This window comes from Lolium perenne, chromosome 2, assembly GCF_019359855.2.
Source record: "Lolium perenne isolate Kyuss_39 chromosome 2, Kyuss_2.0, whole genome shotgun sequence".
NCBI classification, from domain to species: domain Eukaryota; kingdom Viridiplantae; phylum Streptophyta; class Magnoliopsida; order Poales; family Poaceae; genus Lolium; species Lolium perenne.
The window spans coordinates 10,206,094-10,231,629 of record NC_067245.2 but is presented as its reverse complement, the minus strand read 5'-3'; the positions used below and the strand labels follow the sequence as shown (position 1 = coordinate 10,231,629).

General features: G+C 43.3%; 2 protein-coding genes across 2 annotated transcripts; one reads left to right on the top strand and one right to left on the bottom strand.

Annotated features, from left to right (window-relative positions):
* The first annotated feature begins 536 nt into the window (after nucleotides 1-536).
* On the top strand, nucleotides 537-888 carry LOC127328201 (UDP-glucosyltransferase UGT13248-like). The gene is made up of 2 exons (XM_071825238.1): nucleotides 537-643; nucleotides 708-888. Exons 1-2 carry the CDS (start codon nucleotides 537-539, stop codon nucleotides 886-888), a joined length of 288 nt encoding a protein of 95 aa, XP_071681339.1.
* A 2,048-nt stretch (nucleotides 889-2,936) lies between these two features.
* LOC127331113 (UDP-glucosyltransferase UGT13248) lies at nucleotides 2,937-5,007 on the bottom strand. The gene is made up of 3 exons (XM_051357184.2): nucleotides 4,184-5,007; nucleotides 3,579-3,963; nucleotides 2,937-3,466 (listed from the first exon to the last, which is right to left on the bottom strand). Exons 1-3 carry the CDS (start codon nucleotides 4,868-4,870, stop codon nucleotides 3,129-3,131), a joined length of 1,410 nt encoding a protein of 469 aa, XP_051213144.1. The 5' UTR covers nucleotides 4,871-5,007; the 3' UTR covers nucleotides 2,937-3,128.
* Between the last annotated feature and the right edge of the window lie 20,529 nt (nucleotides 5,008-25,536).

Here is a 25,536-nt window from a genome sequence, read left to right as displayed (position 1 = left end):
AACGAGTGGAGATGCTCTGAAGACCAGACGGATCTTGTCCGCCGGGTCGCCGTGATTGTGAGCCCCCATGCACCGAACGAATTTTGGAGATTTTCATTGGAGGAAGAACTAGGGATTTATTTGGTCAAATCAGATCTGATCTATAAAATTTGGAAATTCGAAATTTGGATCTAAACTAAGAACCGATCAAATCTTTGATCATGACCGGGTGCCGCGCCTCCGAGGAGAAGATCTCCTCGAGAGCGGCGCGATGCGCAAGTGGCGAGGAACCCTAGGATCGGCGGCGTGAGTGGCTAAGCACTTTGATACCATGTAGAAACTAAAGCACCCTAGAATTGTATGTTTTATTGTCATGGCCCTTTGGGGTATATATAGAGGTACACTTGGAGTACAAGATGATCTAAGCCTGGTCTAATCTCAGCCGTACATGAATTCTAACAGATCCGGCAGTTCGAGAATCTTGAGGAAGTCAACAACGTGCTCATCAACTCCTTCCGTGACCTCGAGCCACAGGAGGCAGAATACATACAGTCTAGATGGCGGGCGAAGACGGTAGCCCAACGTTGCCGTCCTTCTTCCTCGATGACGGCCGCCTGCTGTCGAACAAGGCCTACGACGCCAAATTCTTTTGCAGCGACGCATCGTGCATGGCATGGCTTGATCAGCAGCAACCTGGCTCAGTCATCCTTACGTCTTATGGTCTATAGCCTGGACGCCACCGAGCTTGAGGAGCTTGGAAGTGGGCTCTGCGATTCCAGCAAGCCATTTCTCTGGGTCGTGAGGTCTGCCGAATCACACAAGACTTCTCAAGCACTACTTGGCAGGTGGAAGGAGAAGGGCATGGTTGTACCTTGGGACGCGTTTGGTAGCCTGCATGGAAATTGGTAGACTGCAATGGGGTGAGAATGATTTTTTTTTTCGTGGGCAACCAAACAACAAGGTCCAAAACTGGCTGTACAACACGGACCTTAAAGCAGTCGAAAAGGGCCTCCGGCCAGGCTCCACAGCTACGCCCGAATGTGGCGTTTCTCCAGGGCTAGACCCGTTGCAAACGAAACCGCATGAAGATTTCCTTAGTTTTCAATGTCAGGTTGTTGGGCTCTCACATGGCAGCCTCACATCCGTGCAGGACGCAGCCACAACCAAACAACTAGCCTAAAATCACCTCACAACCCACAAATTTCAGCCCATGCCACAAAACGAAGTGGGAACAACGTCTTTTGCACCGTTTCAAATGGATCAGGCTCCACTAGACCAAGAACGTGCATTGTTTTGGGGCCTGGCTCCACGGAAACGTGAACCAAACGCGTCCTTGGTGTCCTGGCTTGAGGTCCTCGCACATAAGGCCATAGGTAAGTTTTTTTTATGAAATTGCTATGATATAATTGTATACAATTTCAGTTATAACACTGATATAGTGATATGCGGTAGATGTTTGTAATAACAATACAACCCTAGTACACGCAGGTTGTTTCTAGACGCGGGCCAATGAGAAAAGGCTTCGTCACCAAGAAGAAAGTGGATGGCTGCATCAAAGAGAAAATTGTACCGTGCAAATGCTAGAAAATTCATTAACATGGCCAAGGAGGCAATGCAAGAGGGAGGGAGCTCCGACAAGAATATTGCAGAATTTGCAGCAAAGTATTTATCGAGTTAAAGTTATTTGTCTTGCAATAGCTGATGGTAAGAATGGTAGGTTAAGAAGTCTAGAATATTTGTTTGATTTTTACATCATAAAATTAGTGAATAAAGAGTGAACAATATTAAAAAAAAAGAAGGCTATGTGCATCAATCGAAGCAGAGGTCTTTAAAATTACTTTTTTTTAAAGAAAGCAGTCTAGCAGAGATTTAATGAATTGTATCTCATGCACCGGTGATGATAAGGTCAACCGTACGTAGATCTCGTCATTTTTTAGTACACGGAATGCAAGAGTTTTCCGAGTTTAAATTTGCACATTGATAGAATATATCATTTCCAACATCTATTTTTTCAATTTTCTTGAATCTTTAAAATTTATGTTTTTTTCAAAAAAGAAACTATATATAGTTCGGACTACAAACGTCGCACTCAACCTATATATCTTAATTCGTCCTGTTTCATTCAAGATATTTGAACAAAATAGTTGGATTTTTAATGAGGTGAAACGATATACTAATGGTTCTAGTAAATTTGAACCACTCAATTTACCATTGTGGTTCCTACTACCAATATTTCTTGATTTTTTAGAAAATAAAGGGCAGCATTTTTAGACTTCCTTGCTATAGTTTCTGGAAGTTCTAAATGTGAAAATATCTAATTTTTTAAAACACGAAGCACTCAAAACCTCAGGCTACGCATTGCCAATCAAATCTCGTGCGTGCTTTTTCCCACGGTGCACAAACGAGATTGTAAGTATCCAAACTAGATGCAGAACATGATTTTGGACTTGACCCAGTCCAGCATGGCACTAGTGAGAAGATTTCTGCAGACGCAAAAAAAAAAAAAAAAAAAAAGCAATCAAACTGACTCCAAAAGAGCCTAACTTGTACTTTGAGATACGACGTGATGGCAATTGGCAAGGCCATGTGAGACATGGTTCTACTATATATACATACTTATAATGTTTTTTCTACTTCTGATTAAAACAGAGACATGTGTGTGTTGTTGTACGATATATATTTTTCTACTTTTGGTAGGGAAATGGTAGATAATTCCTAGTTCTACATCAACCAATGTGTCCAAAGAATTTGACATGAAACAAAATAATAATCATTATTCCTTAATGTACACAATTTTTTCTGTGGAGAAAACACCACAAAACACATATAAATATAATATTGTCAATTTCTAGTAATGGTTATTGTTCTCAATGTGAATTTATGGGCATTAATTATTTAAATGAAATATAACATCTAGACCTTTTCTCATAGTCTAGTAATATACGAAAATTCCAGCATTAGTGGAAACCGAGTGGTTCGATTGTACATCGACTCCCCTAACAAAACATTGTTTGTGGAGCATTTGTGGAGGCTTCCTCCATTGCTTTTTATTTAAAAACATACACAAAATGTTGCCCTCTGGTAGCATCCGCAGGCTGAGATCACTACATACATGGTTCTTTTGAAGTAAAGATTGTATTGTCATAGCTTTAAATTGACAAATACTTTGCCGCAAATGCAACAATATGCATGTCTGAACTTCCTCCTTCCTGCATAGCCTTCTTGGCCTTTTGCATCAATTTTGCAGCATTCCTTTTGTACTTACCATTTCTTTCCCCGTCCATCACCTCTTTAATACATCTTTCGATTTCCCCACTCCTTAGGAATCCAATATCACTCTTTCGTGCATGCACACCCATGCCCCACACGCTCTCCACATACTTTGAGATTGTGGGTTGGTCTGCCCAATGTGGAATGCCGACAAGAGGAACACCGCTAGCAACTGCTTCCAGTGTTGAGTTCCATCCACAATGGGTAACAAAACAACCTACATGTATATTTTCATGAATTAAAATGCATTTTTATACGAAAGAGTGATACCATATTATTTAGTAGGCATGGCCAAAAAAGAGTAAAGGAAATATAGAGATATCTCATACCGATCGCCCTATGTGCAAGAACCTCAAGTTGGGGGCACCAAGAAACAATTAATCCTGTCTTCTCACATTTGAGCTTGAGGCCTTTAGATAACTTGTGTGCCTCATTTGATCTAACAACCCATATAAAAGGTTTGCCGGAATCGCATAGTCCGTTTCCAAGCTCATCTAGCTGAGTTGCGTCATAGTTGGAGACAGTCCCATATGATACAAGCACAACAGACGAGATCTCCTGCTTCTCTAGCCAATCCATGCACGGTGCATCGCAATTGAACAAGTTGAACCCATAAGACTTGTTGGATGGAAGGCGATTATCGTCGAGGTAAAATGATGGCAATGTTGGGCCTATCATCTTTGCTCTCCATGTTAACTCCATGTACTCTGCCTCCTGCTCAGTTGAAAAGGTGTAAAAAACCAAATAAATCCTTGGTTGTGTGGAAGTGTGGTTTGTGACATTTTACATGGTCTAAATCCTTGTTATGTGGAGTGTTGTTTGAGACACATTTAACATGGTTTTGCCCAAAACGTGCATGACAAGAGAGAGAGTGTATGAAGCCAAACTTATTGAGTGACCGACTAGAGCAGAGCAGACCGGGTATATGGCTTACCTTTGGCTCCAAGTCGTGAAATGAGTTGACCAGCACGTCGTCCGCTTCGTCCAGCCCCTCGAACTGCCGAATTGATGTCCTGGTGAACACAGGCTGGGACTCCGGCACGGCCACGAACGGCGGCATGTCCTCCGGCCCCAGCTCCACGCTCAGCGCTCCCCTCGCCACCAGCTCACGCCCGTCCGTCGCCGGCAGCGCCATGCGCCCCGCCCACAGCTCCCCGTAGATAACATTCACGGCGCACGGCTGGGAGAAGAACGCCGCGGTGGCCACGCCGGCGGCGCGCGCCACGGGCAGCGCCCAGGCGAGGTGCGGGTCGTACACCAGCACGCGCACGGGCCGCCCCGCGCGCGCCTCCGAAAGCAGGAGCTCCCGCAGCGTCTCCGACCCGGCGGCCTCCATCCGGGAGAAGGACTCCGCGTGGTCCGGGCAGGACGCCATGCCGCCGGCGTCGAAGCCGTCGGAGATGGCGGCCACGCGGAACGGGTCGCCCGGCGGGTCGGTGCAGGAGAGCACGTAGCGGGTGAGGACGAGGGTGGGGCGAAGGCCGTGGTAGGCCAGGCGGCGCCCGAACTGGAGCATCGGGTTCGTGTGCCCCTGCGCCGCGGGAAACGGCAGGAAGAAGACGTTCGCGCCGCCGCCGCCGCCGCCACCTCCATGGTTGACGCTCTCGCTGGTGGTGTCCATGTTTCCGGTGTTCCCATATTATCTGGTCAAGGATCGGCGGATAAATAGACTCGAAGCAGAGTGGCGCGCAAGGTTGCTCCGTCAAATTTGTTTCCACGCTTTCTGTCTGGTGGCGAAACTGGATTTTGCACTTGAGTTGAGTAGCTAGCTCTTGGTGGCGAGTGAAGGGACAAGGAAGGTGCTGCGCCTGCATTCTAGACCATACGCATCCGCATCTTAGCTTGACTGACACATTTCCTTATAGTAGTATTTACTTATTCAGGCACGTGATTCCAGGTTAGTTAAAATAGATCAGAGCCACAACCCAAACCGTTGGCTACCCCTCAAACCTGTTTTTCATCAATGATTTGTTTCGGCCGAGCCAGGGCGGTATCACAAAAAAAAGTAGTCATTTGCATATTGGTTTCAGCAGCAATGATATATAGCAAGGCGAAGTTTACAAATAACTTACAGTACTTTAAATCGGCAATAGTTTTTTTTTGAACAATTTTTTAAAAACAAATCGGCAATAGTTTATGTTTAAGCTAAGAAAACAGGTACTTTCCCCTTACCTTCTCTCGTCCCACCCCACACCGTTGAGAGTCCGCCAAGAAAACCCGGGCCAATCCCGAGAGCCCTCCCCGGCAGCGTTGCTGGCCGGAGATGGTGGAGGAGAGGGGCTGGAGTTGTTAGTACTAGTACTAGTAGATTAGATCTAGAGGTAGTACCCAGGGTTTGTGTTGGTATTGTGCCATGGTCTCGGGTACTCCCGCTGCTTCCGAGTTGCAACTGGGAGATGGCCTTCTTCGTCCTGCTTGTGGAGCTCTCATGGTGGATCAAACACCACTAAACCGGTGATAAAACCAAGCAATACCATCATTGGCAAGACCACCTTCAGCATGGCAGCATCATCTCTGCCACTAGTTGAAGGACCACCAGCATCGGCCAAAGCACCTACAAGTTTTTGCCTTATCCGTTGTATGATCTCATTTCTTATCATCTCCCAAAACAATCTTGTTATCGTGTCCATTTCACTTTGATCCATCATGATTTGGTTCTTCTTGGCCATGATGACGGCCCTCACCTTGTTCTCCCTGAGAAGGATTTTTCACTCCTCGACGGCGACCTTTCACTTATCATCTTTTAGAATTTTGTGCCACTTTCCCTCCTTGTGTTGCTATTTCTTCTCGGCCATCTTCATTTTTTTGCTTTCAATTGTATAGCCACAAATGTTTCCTTTGACTTTACCAAGTCATCAATTTTCTCTCTCAAGTTATAGCCTCGAATTTCTTCTTGTGCTCAAAATGTCCTCAATCTCCATGTAGTTGGTGCTTCTCTTTGCTGAAGTGTCGAACACCTCTCCCTCAATCTCCTCCAATTCATTCTCACCAACATCTTTAGATTGATTTTCCATGCCAAGTCAAATGAGTCAAGTGGTGCACTAAGAATGGTGACCTCATTCTCTTCCTACATGTTCACGTACGATGTAGGGACCAACTACAAATTGAAACTAGAGAATTGGAAAACACAAAACCTATGTAATACTCCCTCCGTTCCTTTCTATAGTGCCTATTGTTTTTTGGCACGGAAATTAGCGCGAGCCGTTTTTTGACACAAAACCCCCTAGCGATATCACAGACAAAATAGGAAACTGAAAACAAATCTCAGAAATAGATGACTAGACCGGTTTCCAAATTTTCTGGACTTGACCTGATCGGTGGAAGGGGTTCTTTGCAAAAAAACATAGCTTTACTCTTATATTCTGAAACAAATGCGAAAAAACAATAGGCATTATAGAAAGGAACGGAGGCAGTATGATTGTTCGACACACATTCAACAAAGGGGAATTTTTTTACGTCTCCGATGTTTCCTCGAACACATTGTGGGTGCCAACGTACGTGGGTGTTATTGCCGGGCACCCGAGCCGGCATAGGTGGTGGGCGAGGCACTAGTCCTCGAGCTGTTGCTGCCCTGTTTGGATTCTTTGAGCCGGTAATCACGGGATTTTGCTGAGGGGCCCCTCAAGCCGACAAAATCGTCGCTCCTCCACTAAATTTCAATTTGTAGATTAGTCGGATAGAAAAGTTGACATGCATGTTAAGCCATAAAGATATAAAAAATATGGACCACGTCTCCTCCACTAAATTCACCTTGGAGATTAGTCGGATATTTCGATCCTTATTCCTTTGTAACTTGTCATTTTAGCATACCATATCCTTAAAAGATCACTACATATCATGGCATCTACATTGGTTGATGGACGCAACCATATTTGTTATATGGTTATCTTACTAAACAAGGAATAGTAAATATCAAGGACAATTCTCAACCAAACACGCCGCAAGACTCATAATTACAACTCATGCCATACAAATCTTATTACAATGCCTCCAGCCATATTAGGTGAATAAAACCTGACCACCAGTTGCTTGGATAGATGCTAGCTTGGCGCCAGATATATATGCATGTACTTGGATGAGCGGGTTTAGCCGAGGGCCGTTACAGGCGATGCCGGGGCGATTCTAGGCGCTCGCCCAGGAATCTGACGCCGACGACACTGAAGACGACGGTAAGGGGCAGGGGACTACGCCGACTGTTGGTTCCCTAGCCTATCTCTGTCGTACGCCGGCGGCGGAAGCCTGTGGCCTGACTGAGCTGGCGATCCGGCGACGAGAGGAAAAGAAGCGGAGGCAAAGGGAGGCAGCCAAAACCCTACAATCTAGTGAGTACTCATATCTGTTTGATGATTCGTTGCTGTTTTCTGAGAGCAGGGATACCGCGAAGAAACATGTGCTGCCGGTGCTCTCGCCATCGACATTTGCTCTGGAGACTTTCGATGCGGCCGAATGGATCTTTGTTCATCGGAGGAAGAGACGGGCGCAGATGGAGTGAAGGATTCGTCATCGATCAACGTCGGTATGCTTTTGCCCTTCTGCCAACGATCCGATCCAATTTCAAAAATCGAAGAACTATCTGGGCTAACCGGGCAATGATCAAGTGGTCAGTCGATATGCCCAATTGCAGGGCTGTATGGGCCTGGGCATTCGACCGGACACAAACCTTACCGTCATCGGCTGCACTTTGATCGCGGCACGAAACGGACGCTAGGTTTTGGCATCTCCCCAACTGGTTCGGGCGGTCTCGTCTACGGGCATCCTAGCCGCCGCCATGGCCAGCAGAGGTGGTGGCGGTAACAATCGCGGGCGTGCACTGCCGTCGGGAGGGCGCAATGGAGGTCATTGGGAAGGAGGTCCCAATGGCGGTCGCTCAAACTATGAGCAGGGGGGCCAAGCGGTACGGCGGCCTCGGAGGGAGAAGGGGACAGGCCGGCCAACAACAACGTCTACGGTGACGGCGTGTTCAGGGCTGGCGATATTCACCCAAACAGCTATGGGGGTGGGCACCGAAACCCAAATTTCCGTCCAAATAATGGCGCCGGCGATTGCCGTCGTAATTTTGGAGGCAACTTTGGGGGCTATAACAACCGGAGGTTCACAAACTCCGGTTATGGAGGATGGTATGATTCAAATCGCAATTTTTATAATCATGGAGGTTTATCTGCTAGAGAGCAGCAGTTGGTTAAAGAGACAGCTGAGGCATTGGCGCGAGAATTTGCTGATCGCCCTAGCCAGAGAGAGCCTGTGAGTTCATCTATGATTTCCGCTCAACCAACAGTACAGAATAGCAATTTGGTGCGGCCTAATTATAATTCTGTGCCTAGACAAACTTATGTGCCTAAGGTTACTTCAAATGCAGTTCATGCTTCAAATCTTGGTCACGTGCAGCAGGATCAAGAGGTGGAGCAGCGATCATTGGATGCTTCCATTGTGAATGCAGATATTGATGAACAGGGTTCAGGAATGGCCTTGGATGGGGGGTCGGATGCTGATGGTTCTGTACAAGCAACCAAGAAGAAGGGTGGTCCAACATGTTATCGTTGTAAGAAACCGGTCCATTGTGTGAATGATTGCTCTGTCATTTTATGTGATTGTTGTCAGAGATTAGGACACGCTACTATTGATTGCCCACTTTTGGAAGCACCGCGGCCGAGGATTTCCATGTATGGTCTTGGACACCCGGATCTATCATTTTGGGAATTGCCTCTATTTGACTCGGTGAGACCTTGCGTGGAAAATACAAGGCTTGGACGTGTGAAGATTACTGGAGGGTCTCTCTCGATTGATGAAATTGTCACACAATTGAGATGGATAGTAGACACAGATGAGCAATATCGGTGGGATGTGTAGATGGTGGAGGAAAACATGTTCAGAGTCAACTTTCCGAGCAAACATGACTTAGTCAGAGTGCAGCGTTTTGGTCAGTTCCAGGTTCCAGGTACACCTATACATATGCATTTTGATTTTTGGAAGATAGACATTCAGCCAGCATGGACTCCTGAGAATGTTTGGGTACGGCTATATGATTTACCCCCTTTTGCCCTTGATGATCTTTTAGCCATGTGGGCTATTGGTGATGTTTTTGGTAAAACAAAAGACTTGGATATTGCACTAGAGCTAATAAAGTCTTACGCATTCTGGTTACATGTCTTGATCCTACTTTGATACCTAATACCTGGGACTTAAAAATAAAGAATGGTTTTTTTCGTCTCCGGTTTAAGGTAGAGGTATTGCAACGTCCACCTCCTACTGATGTTGTCATGTCAGATACTTCCAAGGAGGATGATGAAGGTAATGGTGGCAATGGCTAGAGTGGAAATGCTTCAAACAAAGAATTAAAAAGGTCTAAGAGTAGCCCCAATGCTGAAAACAATGAGGGTGAAAAGAGTAATATGTCTACCCAGAATAATGGCAATGTGCTTACAAGGCTCCCTTCCAATTCAGCGCAAAATTTGGGAAAGGAAAATACAGTTACACTGACTTCTATGAGCATGGCAACTAGACACATTGGGAATACACAGAGGTATTCTAGTTCTAGTTTTGCATCTTCTTTTTCTAGTCCAACAATTCTTGAACCTGTTTTTGATTCAATTTTCTCTCCCATGTCCAGTGCTCAATATGAAGGAGTGAAGAGCTGTAATCCAACTGCCAGACATTTTTTGAACAGCCAGGTAGTTTTGGATCAGCCGATACAGGGGGATGGACGTCGATCGCCGCAGTCTGCACAGCGACCGATGCATGCAGACCATGCATTGTCCATTATGCCGGCGCCAACCATTGCGGGCCGTTCTGCGGATGTGGACGGAAAGACTGGGTGGCTTGCCTCGCCACCAGCGAAGGTGGGTGCAAGGCCTGCCGCGCCTCCAGCTTTGGCGGGAGACACTCGGCCTGCCGCGCCATCTCCTTTGGCGGGTGCTACGGGGCCGACGGCGCCGATGCTCTACTCGGCCGGGGCATGGCGGTGTACAGGGTGCAACTACCCAGCCCAATATGCATGGGAAGGGAGTGTCCCGAGGTACGTCGATCGCTGAAAGCGATTTCATTAGTTCAGAATGAGATTTTATTTGTCCATCCACTATCGAGTTCTTTTGGATATCCCAACAATTGACGATGAAAATTCTTTATCTTATGCGGATGTGGTAACAAAGGGAGTTAAAAATTACTCACGAGAAGATATTATAGCGTTCGGGGGAATTCCAGAGCCAAGGGTATCGGAGGTGTGTTCAAGTGTAAGGATTGGGGCTCAGGCTACAACGGATCACACGCAAATGGTGCGGGCTATGTATGCTGCTCAGCGTCGATCTGATCCAAGTGCAACAGGTTTGTCAACAACTAAAAATGCATCCCTATTATCATTCTCTTCTGACCAAATAATCAGAAATGCTAGTTCACTGGGTGTTTCTTTGGGTAACTCGAAGAATGAGGCAATCAAGTCGGCCAAACTAATTCTTGATAATGAATTCAGTAGGTCACTTACCATGTTACATACTAATACGGAAAATACTTCTTCAATTGATAATATGCAGCATTGTTTAATTGTCAACAAGGCCTCAAATTTGTGTGAGGATTTAGTTCATGAAGAGGATATAATCGATGAAACCATATTAGATGCACCTATACCGAATAATGCTCATAAAAGACAGAGGAAAAAGAAGTCTTATGATAAGACAAATTTACGGAGGAGTAATAGAGTAAGGTTTAAAAAAGTGTATTCTTAAAATGACATTATTAAGGGCTATGTCATGGAATAGTGAGGGTTTTAAGGATCCTGGGAAGCACCTATTTGTGAAGGAGGTATCTGGGAACATTGACTATATTTTATTGCTTTCTTAGAGACGGGTGCTCAAATTTTTCAAGATCTTTCTTGAGTAGCCTAGGCGCCTAGCCGGTACAGCTGACTTTGGTTGGTTTTGTCTTCCGCCTTGTGGGAAGTCCGGGGGGATTTTAATTGGAATCAATACTACAAATCTTATGGTGAAAAATGTGGACAATGGTGAGTTCTGTGTGAAATTATATCTCTGTTCCAAACACGATGGTTTTGAATGGATTCTGGTATCTGTATATGGAGCAACCCAAGACTCAAGAAAACCAGAATTTTTATCGGAATTTGTTAGATTGTGTGATAATGAGAACCAACCAATTTTGTTAGCCGGAGATTTTAATATTCTTCGCAGACCAGAGGATAAGAGCAATGCCAATTTTAACCCTAGATGGCCCTTTATGTTTAATATGCCATTACTGAAAATTTCAACCTTAGAGAAATTGTGCTCTCGGGTAGGCAATTCACATGGGCTAGTAGAAGGGCTAATCCTACTTTTGAAAAGCTTGATCGGGTTCTTGCAGGTGTGGAGTGGGAACAAAAATTCCCACTGGTTTCGGTTAGGGCTCTCACACGGGCCGGATCAGACCATACCCCCCTTTTAATTGACTCGGGCGATCAAGCTCATATTGGGAACAATGCACGGTTCTCTTTTGAGCTTTCATGGTTCGAACAAGAGTTCTTTTATGATGTGGTTCAGTACCGACAGTCACTGAGGGCGAGGTGATATCTTTAGAGGAGAACGAACCTGTATCTGATACCATGTGTGATGTTGTGACTATGGAGGAGGATGTACCATTGAGTGGACTAAATATGCAACTCAAGAAGGTACAATATGTTGCTTGCAAGACAGTTGACAAGGGTCAGCGGTGGAGTTTGTTCCAGACTCAGTGCATTATAAAGGGCAATGCTTTCAAGTTGATGATTGATGGTGGTAGCTATACTAATTTCATAAGCAAGGTGATGGTGACAACATTGGGGTTGTCTATATGGCGTCTTCCTGAACCTAAACGTCTTGAGTGGTTGAATAGTTGTGGTATGCTAAAGATTACTCATAAGGTGCGTGTGCTATTTACAGTTGATGATTATGTTGATGAGATAGAGTGCGATGTGTAGCCATTGGAGGTGTGTGGATTGCTACTTGGGCGTTCATAGCAGTATGATCGTAATGTGACACATGCTGGGAGATGATACGTCTCCGATGTATCGATAATTTCTTGTGTTCCATGCCACATTAATGATGATATCTACATGTTTTATGCACACTTTATGTCATATTCCTGCATTTTCTGGAACTAACCTATTAACAAGATGCCGAAGTGCCAGTTGCTGTTTTCTGCTGTTTTTGGTTTCAGAAATCCTAGTAACGAAATATTCTCGGAATTGGACGAAATCAACGCCCAGGGTCCTATTTTGCCACGAAGCTTCCAGAAGACCGAAGAGGAGACGAAGTGGGGCCACGAGGCGCCCAAACCCTAGGGCGGCGCGGACTGCCCCTTGGCCGCACCGACCTGTGGTGTGGGGCCCTCGTGTGGCCCCCTGACCTGCCCTTCCGTTTACTTAAAGCCTCCGTCGCGAAACCCCCAGTACCGAGAGCCACGATACGGAAAACCTTCCAGAGACGCCACCGCCGCCAATCCCATCTCGGGGGATTCAGGAGATCGCCTCCGGCACCCTGCCGGAGAGGGGAATCATCTCCCGGAGGACTCTACGCCGCCATGGTCGCCTCCGGAGTGATGTGTGAGTAGTCTACCCCTGGACTATGGGTCCATAGCAGTAGCTAGATGGTTGTCTTCTCCCCATTGTGCTTAATTGTCGGATCTTGTGAGCTGCCTAACATGATCAAGATCATCTATCTGTAATTCTATGGGTTGCGTTTGTTGGGATCCGATGAATAGAGAATACTTGTTATGTTGATTATCAAAGTTATGTCTATGTGTTGTTTATGATCTTGCATGCTCTCCGTTACTAGTAGATGCTCTGGCCAAGTAGATGCTTGTAACTCCAAGAGGGAGTATTTATGCTCGATAGTGGGTTCATGTCTCCGTGAATCTGGGGAAGTGACAGAAATCTCTAAGATTATGGATGTGCTGTTGCCACTAGGGATAAAACATTGGTGCTATGTTCAAGGATGTAGTTACTGATTACATTACGCGCAATACTTAATGCAATTGTCTGTTGTTAGCAACTTAATACTGGAGGGGGGTCGGATGATAACCTGAAGGTGGACTTTTTAGGCATAGATGCATGCTGGATAGCGGTCTATGTACTTTGTCGTAATGCCCAATTAAATCTCACTATACTCATCATAATATGTATGTGCATGGTCATGCCCTCTTTATTTGTCAATTGCCCAACTGTAATTTGTTCACCCAACATGCTGTTTATCTTATGGGAGAGACACCTCTAGTGAACTGTGGACCCCGGTCCAATTCTCTATACTGAAATACAATCTACTGCAATATCTTTTCTATCGTTTTCTGCAAACAATCATCTTCCACACTATACATCTAATCCTTTGTTACAGCAAGCCGGTGAGATTGACAACCTCACTGTTTCGTTGGGGCAAAGTACTTTGGTTGTGTTGTGCAGGTTCCACGTTGGCGCCGGAATCCCTGGTGTTGCGCCGCACTACATCCCGCCGCCATCAACCTTCAACGTGCTTCTTGGCTCCTACTGGTTCGATAAACCTTGGTTTCATACTGAGGGAAAACTTGCCGCTGTACGCATCACACCTTCCTCTTGGGGTTCCCAACGGACGCGTGTTGTACGCGTATCAAGCTCTTTTTCTGGCGCCGTTGCCAGGGACCTGAAGAAAAGTTACACCACAAAGATTTCTAACTCCCACGTCAACTACGCGCCAGCAGCTCTTTTTCTGGCGCCGTTGCCGGGGAGATCAAGACACGCTGCAAGGGGAGTCTCCACTTCCCAATCTCTTTACTTTGTTTTTGTCTTGCTTAGTTTTATTTACTACTTTGTTTGCTGCATTATATCAAAACATAAAAAAATTAGCTGCTAGTTTTACTTTATTTGCTATCTTGTTTGCTATATCAAAAACACAAAAAAATTAGTTACTTGCATTTACTTTATCTAGTTTGCTTTATTTACTGTCTTGCACTCTATATTAAAAATACAAAAAAAATTAGTTACTTTTGTTACCATGTCTAGCTCTGAACCTGTTACTTCTTCGCCTGAAGAATTAGTCTTCACTTTTAAACAAGGGGATGAGGAGAGTTTTAAGGATGCTTGGTCTAGAATTTTTACTTCTTATCGTAAAACTGAACCTCAAATGACTCTAAGTTTACTCCTTAGTAATTTTTATTTTGGTCTTATGATTCGTTATAGATATGCTTTGGATGCTTTAGTGGGAGGAGATTTCCTTCATTGCAATGGGGATCAAGCTTTTAATGCCATAAAGAAGTTGGTTGCATCACATGATTCAGCTAATAACTTTGATTCAGCACTTACTAGCATTTATAATAGATTAAACAATCTCGAGATGAGTACATCCCGCTTGGATGACAACTATCACCATGTTCGTAATCGTCTTGAACAAGTTTTAGTGAACTCTAAACTTTCATTATGGGATCCTACTGTTAAAATTGTTATCGGTGATCGAACTCTTCGTGCCAACTGTGATATTATGTCTGATTTTTGCCTTATACCTGAGAGCATTTATAAATCTTTGAAACTTTGGGGAGTCGATGAAGGAGGAGAAGAAATAACTCTCATTGATAACTCTGTTATAATTCCTAAGGGAATAGCCGCAGGTGTGCATACAACCATTCTTGGAAGAACAATATCCATTGATTATCTTGTTATTGAATGTGTAGGGACAGGAAAAATCACACTCGGAAGATCCCTGCTGAAACTATTGGGAGCAGTCATTGATGTGGGAGAAGGCACCCTGGAATTCACCTCTACACCGGGGGGAAATCATATATTTCCTAAATCAAAGGGAAAGAAAAACAATAAGAAAGGTAAGGGTAAAGCCCAAGGTAAGGTTGACACACCATCTCTTGATAATACTTGATACACACTTTCTGCGCCTAGCTGAAAGGCGTTAAAGAAAAGCGCTTATGGGAGACAACCCATGGTTTGTACTACAGTACTTTGTTTTTATTTTGTGTCTTGGAAGTTGTTTACTACTGTAGCAACCTCTCCTTATCTTAGTTTAGTGTTTTGTTGTGCCAAGTAAAGTCGTTGATAGTAAAGTTCAAACTAGATTTGGATTACTGCGCAGAAACAGATTTCTTTGCTGTCACGAATCTGGGCTTTTTTCTCTGTAGGTAACTCAGAAAATTATGCCAATTTACGTGAGTGATCCTCAGATATGTACGCAACTTTCATTCAATTTGAGAATTTTCATTTGAGCAAGTCTGTTGCCTCGATAAAATTCGTCAATACGAACTGTTCTGTTTTGACAGATTCTGCCTTTTATTTCGCATTGCCTCTTTTGCTATGTTGGATGAATTTCTTTTATCCATGAATGTCCAGTAGCTTTATGCAATGTCCAGAAGTGTTAAGAATGATTATGTCACCTCTGAACATGTTAATTTTTATTATCCACTAACCCTCTAATGAGTTGTTCTAAGTTTGGTGTGGAGGAAGTTTTCAAGGATCAAGAGAGGAGTATGATGCAACATGATCAAGGAGAGTGAAAGCTCTAAGCTTGGGGATGCCCCGGTGGTTCACCCCTGCATATTCTAAGAAGACTCAAGCGTCTAAGCTTGGGGATGCCCAAGGTATCCCCTTCTTTATCGACAACATTATCAGGTTCCTCCCCTGAAACTATATTTTTATTCCATCACATCTTATGTGCTTTTCTTGGAGCGTCGGTTTGTTTTTGTTTTTTGTTTTGTTTGAATAAAATGGATCCTAGCATTCACTTTATGGGAGAGAGACACGCTCCGCTGTAGCATATGGACAAGTATGTCCTTAGGCTTTACTCATAGTATTCATGGCGAAGTTTCTTCTTCGTTAAATTGTTATATGGTTGGAATTGGAAAATGATACATGTAGTAAATTGCTAAAATGTCTTGGGTAATGTGATACTTGGCAATTGTTGTGCTCATGTTTAAGCTCTTGCATCATATACTTTGCACCCATTAATGAAGAAATACATAGAGCATGCTAAAATTTGGTTTGCATATTTGGTCTCTCTAAGGTCTAGATAATTTCTAGTATTGAGTTTGAACAACAAGGAAGACGGTGTAGATTCTTATAATGTTTACAATATGTCTTTTATGTGAGTTTTGCTGCACCGGTTCATCCTTGTGTTTGTTTCAAATAGCCTTGCTAGCCTAAACCTTGTATCGAGAGGGAATACTTCTCATGCATCCAAAATCCTTGAGCCAACCACTATGCCTTTTGTGTCCACCATACCTACCTACTACATGGTATTTCTCCGCCATTCCAAAGTAAATTGCTTGAGTGCTACCTTTAAAATTCCATCATTCACCTTTGCAATATATAGCTCATGGGACAAATAGCTTAAAAACTATTGTGGTATTGAATATGTACTTATGCACTTTATCTCTTATTAAGTTGCTTGTTGTGCGATAACCATGTTCACTGGGGACGCCATCAACTACTCTTTGTTGAATTTCATGTGAGTTGCTATGCATGTTCGTCTTGTCTGAAGTAAGAGAGATCTACCACCTTATGGTTAAGCATGCATATTGTTAGAGAAGAACATTGGGCCGCTAACTAAAGCCATGATCCATGGTGGAAGTTTCAGTTTTGGACAATATCCTCAATCTCATATGAGAAATTATTAATTGTTGTTACATGCTTATGCATAAAAGAGGAGTCCATTATCTGTTGTCTATGTTGTCCCGGTATGGATGTCTAAGTTGAGAATAATCAATAGCGAGAAATCCAATGCGAGCTTTCTCCTTAGACCTTTGTACAGGCGGCAACATGTGCATTGCGATGATCCGGTAGTCCAAGCTAATTAGGACAAGGTGCGGGCACTATTAGTATACTATGCATGAGGCTTGCAACTTGTAAGATATAATTTACATGATACATATGCTTTATTACTACCGTTGACAAAATTGTTTCATGTTTTCAAAATCAAAGCTCTAGCACAAATATAGCAATCGATGCTTTTCCTCTATGAAGGACCATTCTTTTACTTTCATTGTTGAGTCAGTTCACCTATTTCTCTCCACCTCAAGAAGCAAACACTTGTGTGAACTGTGCATTGATTCCTACATACTTGCATATTGCACTTATTATATTACTCTATGTTGACAATATCCATGAGATATACATGTTACAAGTTGAAAGCAACCGCTGAAACTTAATCTTCCTTTGTGTTGCTTCAATGCTTTTACTATGAATTATTGCTTTATGAGTTAACTCTTATGCAAGACTTATTGATGCTTGTCTTGAAGTACTATTCATGAAAAGTCTTTGCTTTATGATTCACTTGTTTACTCATGTCATATACATTGTTTTGATCGCTGCATTCACTACATATGCTTTACAAATAGTATGATCAAGGTTATGATGGCATGTCACTCCAGAAATTATCTTTGTTATCGTTTTACCTGCTCGGGACGAGCAGAACTAAGCTTGGGGATGCTGATACGTCTCCGACGTATCGATAATTTCTTGTGTTCCATGCCACATTATTGATGATATCTACATGTTTTATGCACACTTTATGTCATATTCGTGCATTTTCTGGAACTAACCTATTAACAGGATGCCGAAGTGCCGATTCTTTGTTTCTGCTGTTTTTGGTTTCAGAAATCCTAGTAACGAAATATTCTCGGAATTGGACGAAATCAACGCCCAGGGTCCTATTTTGCCACGAAGCTTCCGTAAGACCGAAGAGGAGACGGTGGGGCCACGAGGCGCCCAAACCCTAGGGCGGCGCGGCCTGCCCCTTGGCCGCGCCGACCTGTGGTGTGGGGCCCTCGTGTGGCCCCCTGACCTGCCCTTCCGCCTACTTAAAGCCTCCGTCGCGAAACCCCCAGTACCGAGAGCCACGATACGGAAAACCTTCCAGAGACGCCGCCACCGCCAATCCCATCTCGGGGATTCAGAGATCGCCTCCAAAGACTGCCGGAGAGGGGAATCATCTCCCAGAGGACTCTACGCCGCCATGGTCGCCTCCGGAGTGATGTGTGAGTAGTCTACCCCTGGACTATGGGTCCATAGCAGTAGCTAGATGGTTGTCTTCTCCCCATTGTGCTTAATTGTCGGATCTTGTGAGCTGCCTAACATGATCAAGATCATCTATCTGTAATTCTATAGGTTGCGTGTGTTGGGATCCGATGAATAGAGAATACTTGTTATGTTGATTATCAAAGTTATGTCTATGTGTTGTTTATGATCTTGCATGCTCTCCGTTACTAGTAGATGCTCTGGCCAAGTAGATGCTTGTAACTCCAAGAGGGAGTATTTATGCTCGATAGTGGGTTCATGTCTCCGTGAATCTGGGGAAGTGACAGAAATCTCTAAGATTATGGATGTGCTGTTGCCACTAGGGATAAAACATTGGTGCTATGTTCAAGGATGTAGTTACTGATTACATTACGCGCAATACTTAATGCAATTGTCTGTTGTTAGCAACTTAATACTGGAGGGGGTTCGGATGATAACCTGAAGGTGGACTTTTTAGGCATAGATGCATGCTGGATAGCGGTCTATGTACTTTGTCGTAATGCCCAATTAAATCTCACTATACTCATCATAATATGTATGTGCATGGTCATGCCCTCTTTATTTGTCAATTGCCCAACTGTAATTTGTTCACCCAACATGCTGTTTATCTTATGGGAGAGACACCTCTAGTGAACTGTGGACCCCGGTCCAATTCTCTATACTGAAATACAATCTACTGCAATACTGTTCTACTGTTTTCTGCAAACAATCATCTTCCACACTATACATCTAATCCTTTGTTACAGCAAGCCGGTGAGATTGACAACCTCACTGTTTCGTTGGGGCAAAGTACTTTGGTTGTGTTGTGTAGGTTCCACGTTGGCGCCGGAATCCCTGGTGTTGCGCCGCACTACATCCTGCCGCCATCAACCTTCAACGTGCTTCTTGGCTCCTACTGGTTCGATAAACCTTGGTTTCATACTGAGGGAAAACTTGCCGCTGTACGCATCACACCTTCCTCTTGGGGTTCCCAACGGACGCGTGCTGTACGCGTATCAGGAGAGAAAATACATATTATTTTATGCATGGTGGCAAACAATGGACTTTGAAGCCTTTGGGTGATGATCATATCAAATCCGATGTGGAGTTGGTGGTACGTAAGGAGAAGTTGCACAAGCCTAAAGTGCAGCATGAGGTGCATGATGTTCCAAGCGTCAATGATGGTGATGTTTCAGCCATGCCTGTATATGACAAGCCAGTTCTTGTTGGTGACAAGCCGGATGAAGCTAATCATATTGTTGATGAAGATGTGGCAACATGTGCTACAGTTCCAGTTTGTGTTAATGCCAGTATACATACTGATGATGAGTGTGCTGATGGTGTTTCAGTGCATATTTGCGCAGATGCGCATGGGAGGAGTGGGAGGCGAGCGCGTCGGTGGAGACAGTGGGCAACGGCACTACCGTGCTAGGAGTAATGTCGTCCAGTTTTCCGCAACATCGCGGATGCATCGAGGCAAGGATGGACGTGTGAGACATTTATGTGGTCAAGGCATTACACATCTTGCGCAGGGTCATGTTCAGCGACACAGGGGTCCATCAAAACCTCAGAAGAAGAAGGTATTGGCGATGAAGTCCAAGCTCATGTGGAGAAGAAAGGAGGCGTCAGGTGTTGTATTGAGTCAAGCACGCCGAGAGGGAGGATGTGGTGCGGTAGGCAGGCAAGACTTGAAGACGGCGCGAACGTGTGATGTTCATATCACGTCACCTTTTCCAGAAGACCCTCACGCATTGGGGACAACACTTCTTTAAGGGGGGAGGATGATACGGGCATGAAGGCCGAGATGAAGCCCAATTTCAGGACTCCACCTAGCTAGTTATATTATTTATCATATTTTATATCTATGGTCATATGTGGGTCAATTAGGGTTTTTATTGAATTGAGTCAGTTTGGTTTGGGCCTGTCCAAACCAAGGTAGAGAGGCCCACTAGGGGCTGGCCGGCCACCCCCTCATATAAGGGTGGGTGCGGCTAGGGTTTAGGGTTAGACAGAGTTTAGGTTAAAACCATTACGTGTGATCACATGTATCATCCCTCCGGGGGTATGGAGCTACCGTTTATCTAGTTCGTAATATATCCGATGAGAAGGTTCTTGTGTTCATCAAGAATTATCTAGCTCAGGTTTGAGGTGTATCATTCATCGATACGTTGCTTGCTGGATTCGTTCCTCTTCCCCAGGCTTCGTTCGTCGCGTTGTCGGGAGTATCTACTATCCCGGGTTCTCGCTGTGAAAGATCGGGCAACACCTTAGGAGGATCTGCCGGGATCCCCCTTATCACTATAGCCTTTCCCGCATGATGCGGCTAACTACTATAGCCCGACTAAATGTGCCAAAGTCCTTAAATAGCCGGGCTATAGCCAGGCTATAGCTGTTTTGGAAGGCCGCGGTTATAGCCTCTAGCCGGTTATTTTAAACATAGGTGGGTGATACGTCTCAAACGTATCTATAATTTCTTATGTTCCATGCTAGTTTTATGACATTACCTACATGTTTTGTTCACACTTTATATCGTTTTGATGCGTTTTCCGGAACTAACCTATTGACGAGATGCCGAAGTGCCAGTTCCTGTTTTCTGCTGTTTTTGGTTTCAGAAATCCTAGTAAGGAAATATTCTCTGAATTGGACGAAATCAACGCCCAGCATCTTAGAATTCCACGAAGCTTCCAGAACACCCGAGAGCCACCAGAGGAGAGCCACAGGGGGCCCACACATGGGGCCGGCGCGGCCAGGGCTGGGCCCGCGCTGCCCTATTGTGTGGCGGCTCCGTAACCCCTCCGACTCCGCCTCTTCGCCTATATAAAGGTCCCTGACCTAAATCTTCGATACAGAAAAGCCACGGTACGAGAAACCTTCCAGAGCCGCCGCCATCGCGAAGCCAAGATCTGGGGGACAGGAGTCTCTGTTCCGGCACGCCGCCGGGACGGGGAAGTGCCCCCGGAAGGCATCTCCATCGACACCACCGCCATCTTCATCACCGCTGCTGTCTCCCATGAGGAGGGAGTAGTTCTCCCTCGAGGCTAAGGGCTGTACCGATAGCTATGTGGTTAATCTCTCTCCTATGTACTTCAATACAATGATCTCATGAGCTGCCTTACATGATTGAGATTCATATGAGCTTTGTATCACTATTAGTCTATGTGCTACTCTTGTGATGTTATTAAAGTAGTCTATTCCTCCTTCACGGTGTAATGGTGACAGTGTGTGCATCGTGTTGTACTTGGCGTAGGTTATGATCATAATCTCTTGTAGGTTATGGAGTTAATTATTACTATGATAGTATTGATGTGATTTATTCCCCCTTCATAGTGTAAAGGTGACAGTGTGTATGCTATGTTAGTACTCGGTTTAAATTGCAAAGATCTATTATGCTCTAAAGGTTACTTAAATATGAATGCCGAATGTTGTGGAGCTTGTTAACTCCGGCATTGAGGTGCTCTTGTAGCCCTACACAACGAATGGTGTTCATTATCAAACAAGAGTATATGTAGCACAAAGGAAGAGAACTTATTTATTTATGTGATCAATGTTGAGAGTGTCCACTAGTGAAAGTATGATCCCTAGGCCTTGTTTCCAAATACTGCAATCATCGCTTGTTTACTATTTTACTGCATCTTTACTTCCTGCAATATTACTACCATCAACTGCACGCCAGCAAGCACTTTTCTTGCACCGTTACTACTGCTCATATTCATTCATACCATTTGTATTTCACTATCTCTTTGCCGAACTAGTGCACCTATACATCTGACAAGTGTATTAGGTGTGTTGGGGACACAAGAGACTTCTTGTATCGTGATTGCAGGGTTGCTTGAGAGGGATATCTTTGACCTCTTCCTCCCTGAGTTCGATAAACCTTGGGTGATCCACTTAAGGAAAACTTGCTGCTGTTCTACAAACCTCTGCTTTTGGAGGCCCAACACTGTCTACAGGAATAGAAGCGTGCGTAGACATCAAGCACTTTTTTGGCGCCGTTGCCGGGGAGGAAAGGTAAAAGGCACTCATACTCCGGTCCCAGGTAACTAAGTACTTTTCTGTTGCCGTGGTGTGTGTGCTCGAAGCTATTTCCTTTAGATCCTGCAATTGCATCTTTTTGTTTCTTGTTAAACACTAGTAAGGCATAATGGAAAACATCTGTGAGCTTTTTACACTATTTCCTGAGTCAAGACATGAATGGTTTAATGCGAAAATTAAAAAACCTATGGAACCTTATTTGCATGCCAGTAGTAATATTAGTATGAACGCTTTGAACACCATTGTTGATAATGATATAGAAAATTCTAAGCTTGGGGAGGTCGGTTTTGATGAAAATGATCTCTTTAGCCCTCCGGGTATTGAGGAGAAAGTTTATGTTGATTATGATATGCCTCCCATATATGATGATTATAATGATAGTGGTCTTCTGGTGCCGCCTACTATGGAGGATAAGTTTAATTATGATTACAATATGCCTCCTATATTTGATGATGAGAATAATAATGATAGCTACTTTGTTGAATTTGCTCCCACTACAACTAATAAAATTGATTATGCTTATGTGTGGAGAGTAATGATACTTTTATGCATGTGAATAAGAATGCTTTATGTGATACTTATATTGTTGAGTTTGTTCATGATGCTACTGAAAGTTATTATGAGAGAGGAAAATATGGTTGTAGAAATTTTCATGTTACTAAAACACCTCTCTATATGCTGAAATTTTTGAAGTTACACTGGTTTTATCTTCCTATGCTTGTTACTTTGCTCTTCATGAACTTGTTTATTTACAAGATTCCTATGCATAGGAAGCATGTTAGACTTAAATGTGTTTTGAATTTGCTTTTTGATGCTCTCTTTTGCTTCAATTCTTATTTCTTGCGAGTGCATCATTAAAATTACTGAGCCCATCTTAATGGCTATAAAGAAAGCACTTCTTGGGAGATAACCCATGTTTTTATTTTACTACAGAAACTTTTGTTTTATATTTGAGTCTTGGAAGTTGTTTACTACTGTAGCAACCTCTCCTTATCTTTATTTTATTGCATTGTTGTGCCAAGTAAAGTCTTTGATAGTAAAGTCAATACTAGATTTGGATTATTGCGCAGAAACAGATTTCTGTCTGTCACGAATTTGGGCAGGGTTCTCTGTAGGTAACTCATAAAAATCTGCCAATTTACGTGCATGATCCTCAGATATGTACGCAACTTTCATTCAATTTGAGCATTTTCATCTGAGCAAGTCCAGTGCCTCTAAAAAATTCGTCTTTACGGACTGTTCTGTTTTGACAGATTCTGCCTTTTATTTCGCATTGCCTGTTTTGCTATGTTTGATGGATTTCTTTGTTCCATTAACTTTCAGTAGCTTTGTGCAATGTCCAGAAGTGTTAAGAATGATTATGTCACCTCTGAATATATGAATTTTCAATTATGCACTAACCCTCTAATGAGTTGTTTCGAGTTTGGTGTGGAGGAAGTTTTCAAGGGTCAAGAGAGGAGGATGATATATGATTAAGAAGAGTGAAAAGTGTAAGCTTGGGGATGCCCCCGTGGTTCATCCCTGCATATTTCAAGAAGACTCAAGCGTCTAAGCTTGGGGATGCCCAAGGCATCCCCTTCTTCATCAACTTATCATGTTTCTTCTATTGAAACTATATTTTTATTCGGTCACATCTTATGTACTTTACTAGGAGCGTTTGTTTGTTTTTATTTTCGTTTTGTTATTTTCATTCTCTAAATAAATTCATGCTTGTGTGGGAGAGAGACACGCTCCGCTTTTTCATATGAACACTGGTATTCTTAGCTTTATTTTAATGTTCATGGCGGAGTTGAAAACCGCAGCACTTATTGATATTTGGTTGGAAACAGAAAATGCCTCATATTGTCTTGGATAATTTGATACTTGGCAATTGTTTTGAGATCTCAAGTAGATCATGATTAAGCTCTTGCATCATGTAGTTTAAACCTATTAGTGGAGAAATACCGTAGAGCTTGTTGAAACTGGTTTGCATGATTGGTCTCTCTAAGGTCTAGATATTTTCTGGTAAAAGTGTTTGAGCAACAAGGAAGACAGTGTAGAGTTTATAATGCTTCCAATATGTTCTTATGTAAGTTTTGCTGTACCGGTTCATACTTGTGTTTGCTTCAAACAACCTTGCTAGCCAAAGCCTTGTACTGAGAGGAAATGCTTCTCGTGCATCCAAAACCTGCCAAAACCTATGCCATTTGTGTCCACCATAACTACCTACTATGTGGTATTTCCTGCCATTCCAAGCAAATACTTCATGTGCTACCTTTAAACAATTCAAAAGCTATTATCTCTTATTTGTGTCAATGTTTTATAGCTCATGAGGAAGTATGTGGTGTTTTATCTTTCGATCTTGTCATTTACTTCGGACAGCTTTCACCAATGAACTAGTGGCACATCCGCTTATCCAATAATTTTGCAAAAAGAGCTGGCGCGGGGTTCCCAGCCCCCAATTAATCAACTTTCATTAATAATTCTCTTCACATGTTTTGCTCTGATTCATCAGTAAGCAACTTAATTTTGCAAATAGACACTCCTTCATGTTATGTGAATGTTGGAAGGCACCCGAGGATTCGGTTAGCCATGGCTTGTGTAAGCAAAAGGTTGGGAGGGGTGTCATCTATAAATAATGAAACTAAAATACATGTGTAAACAAAAGAGAAGAGGGATGATATACCTTGCTGGTAGAGATAACGTCCTTCATGGGAGCCGCTCTTGAAAGTCTGGTTGATAAGGTAGTTAGAGTACCCGCTACCATTCGTTGACAACAACAAACACCTCTCAAAACTTTACTTTAATGCTCTCTATATGATTTCAAAACTTAAAAAGCTCTAGCACATGATTTAATCCCTGCTTCCCTCTGCGAAGGGCCTTTCTTTTACTTCATGTTGAGTCAGTTTACCTACTTCTTTCTATCTTAGAAGCAAACACTTGTGTCAACTGTGTGCATTGATTCTTACATGTTTACCTATTGCATTTGTTATATTGCTTTATGTTGACAACTATCCATGAGATATACATGTTACAAGTTGAAAGCAATTGCTGAAACTTAATCATCCTTTGTGTTGCTTCAATGCCTTTTACTTTGAATCTATTGGTTTACGAGTTAACTCTTATGCAAGACTTATTGATGCTTGTCTTGAAAGTACTATTCATGAAAAGTCTTTGCTATATGATTTAGTTGTTTATTCATTATCTTTACCATTGCTTTGAATCACTTCATTCATCTCATATGCTTTACAATAGTATTGATCAAGATTATGTTGGTAGCATTTCACTTAAGAAATTATCAT

Coding starts and splice junctions, on each gene's coding strand:
- LOC127328201 (XM_071825238.1), top strand. CDS start 537: ATGGCGGGCGAAGACGGTAGCCCAACGTTGCCGTCCTTCTTCCTCGAT. Junction 644..707: donor TTCTTTTGCAGCGACGCATC/GTGCATGGCATG, acceptor TATGGTCTATAG/CCTGGACGCCACCGAGCTTG.
- LOC127331113 (XM_051357184.2), bottom strand. CDS start 4,870: ATGGACACCACCAGCGAGAGCGTCAACCATGGAGGTGGCGGCGGCGGC. Junction 3,964..4,183: donor TTCACGACTTGGAGCCAAAG/GTAAGCCATATA, acceptor TCAACTGAGCAG/GAGGCAGAGTACATGGAGTT. Junction 3,467..3,578: donor TCTTGCACATAGGGCGATCG/GTATGAGATATC, acceptor ATATACATGTAG/GTTGTTTTGTTACCCATTGT.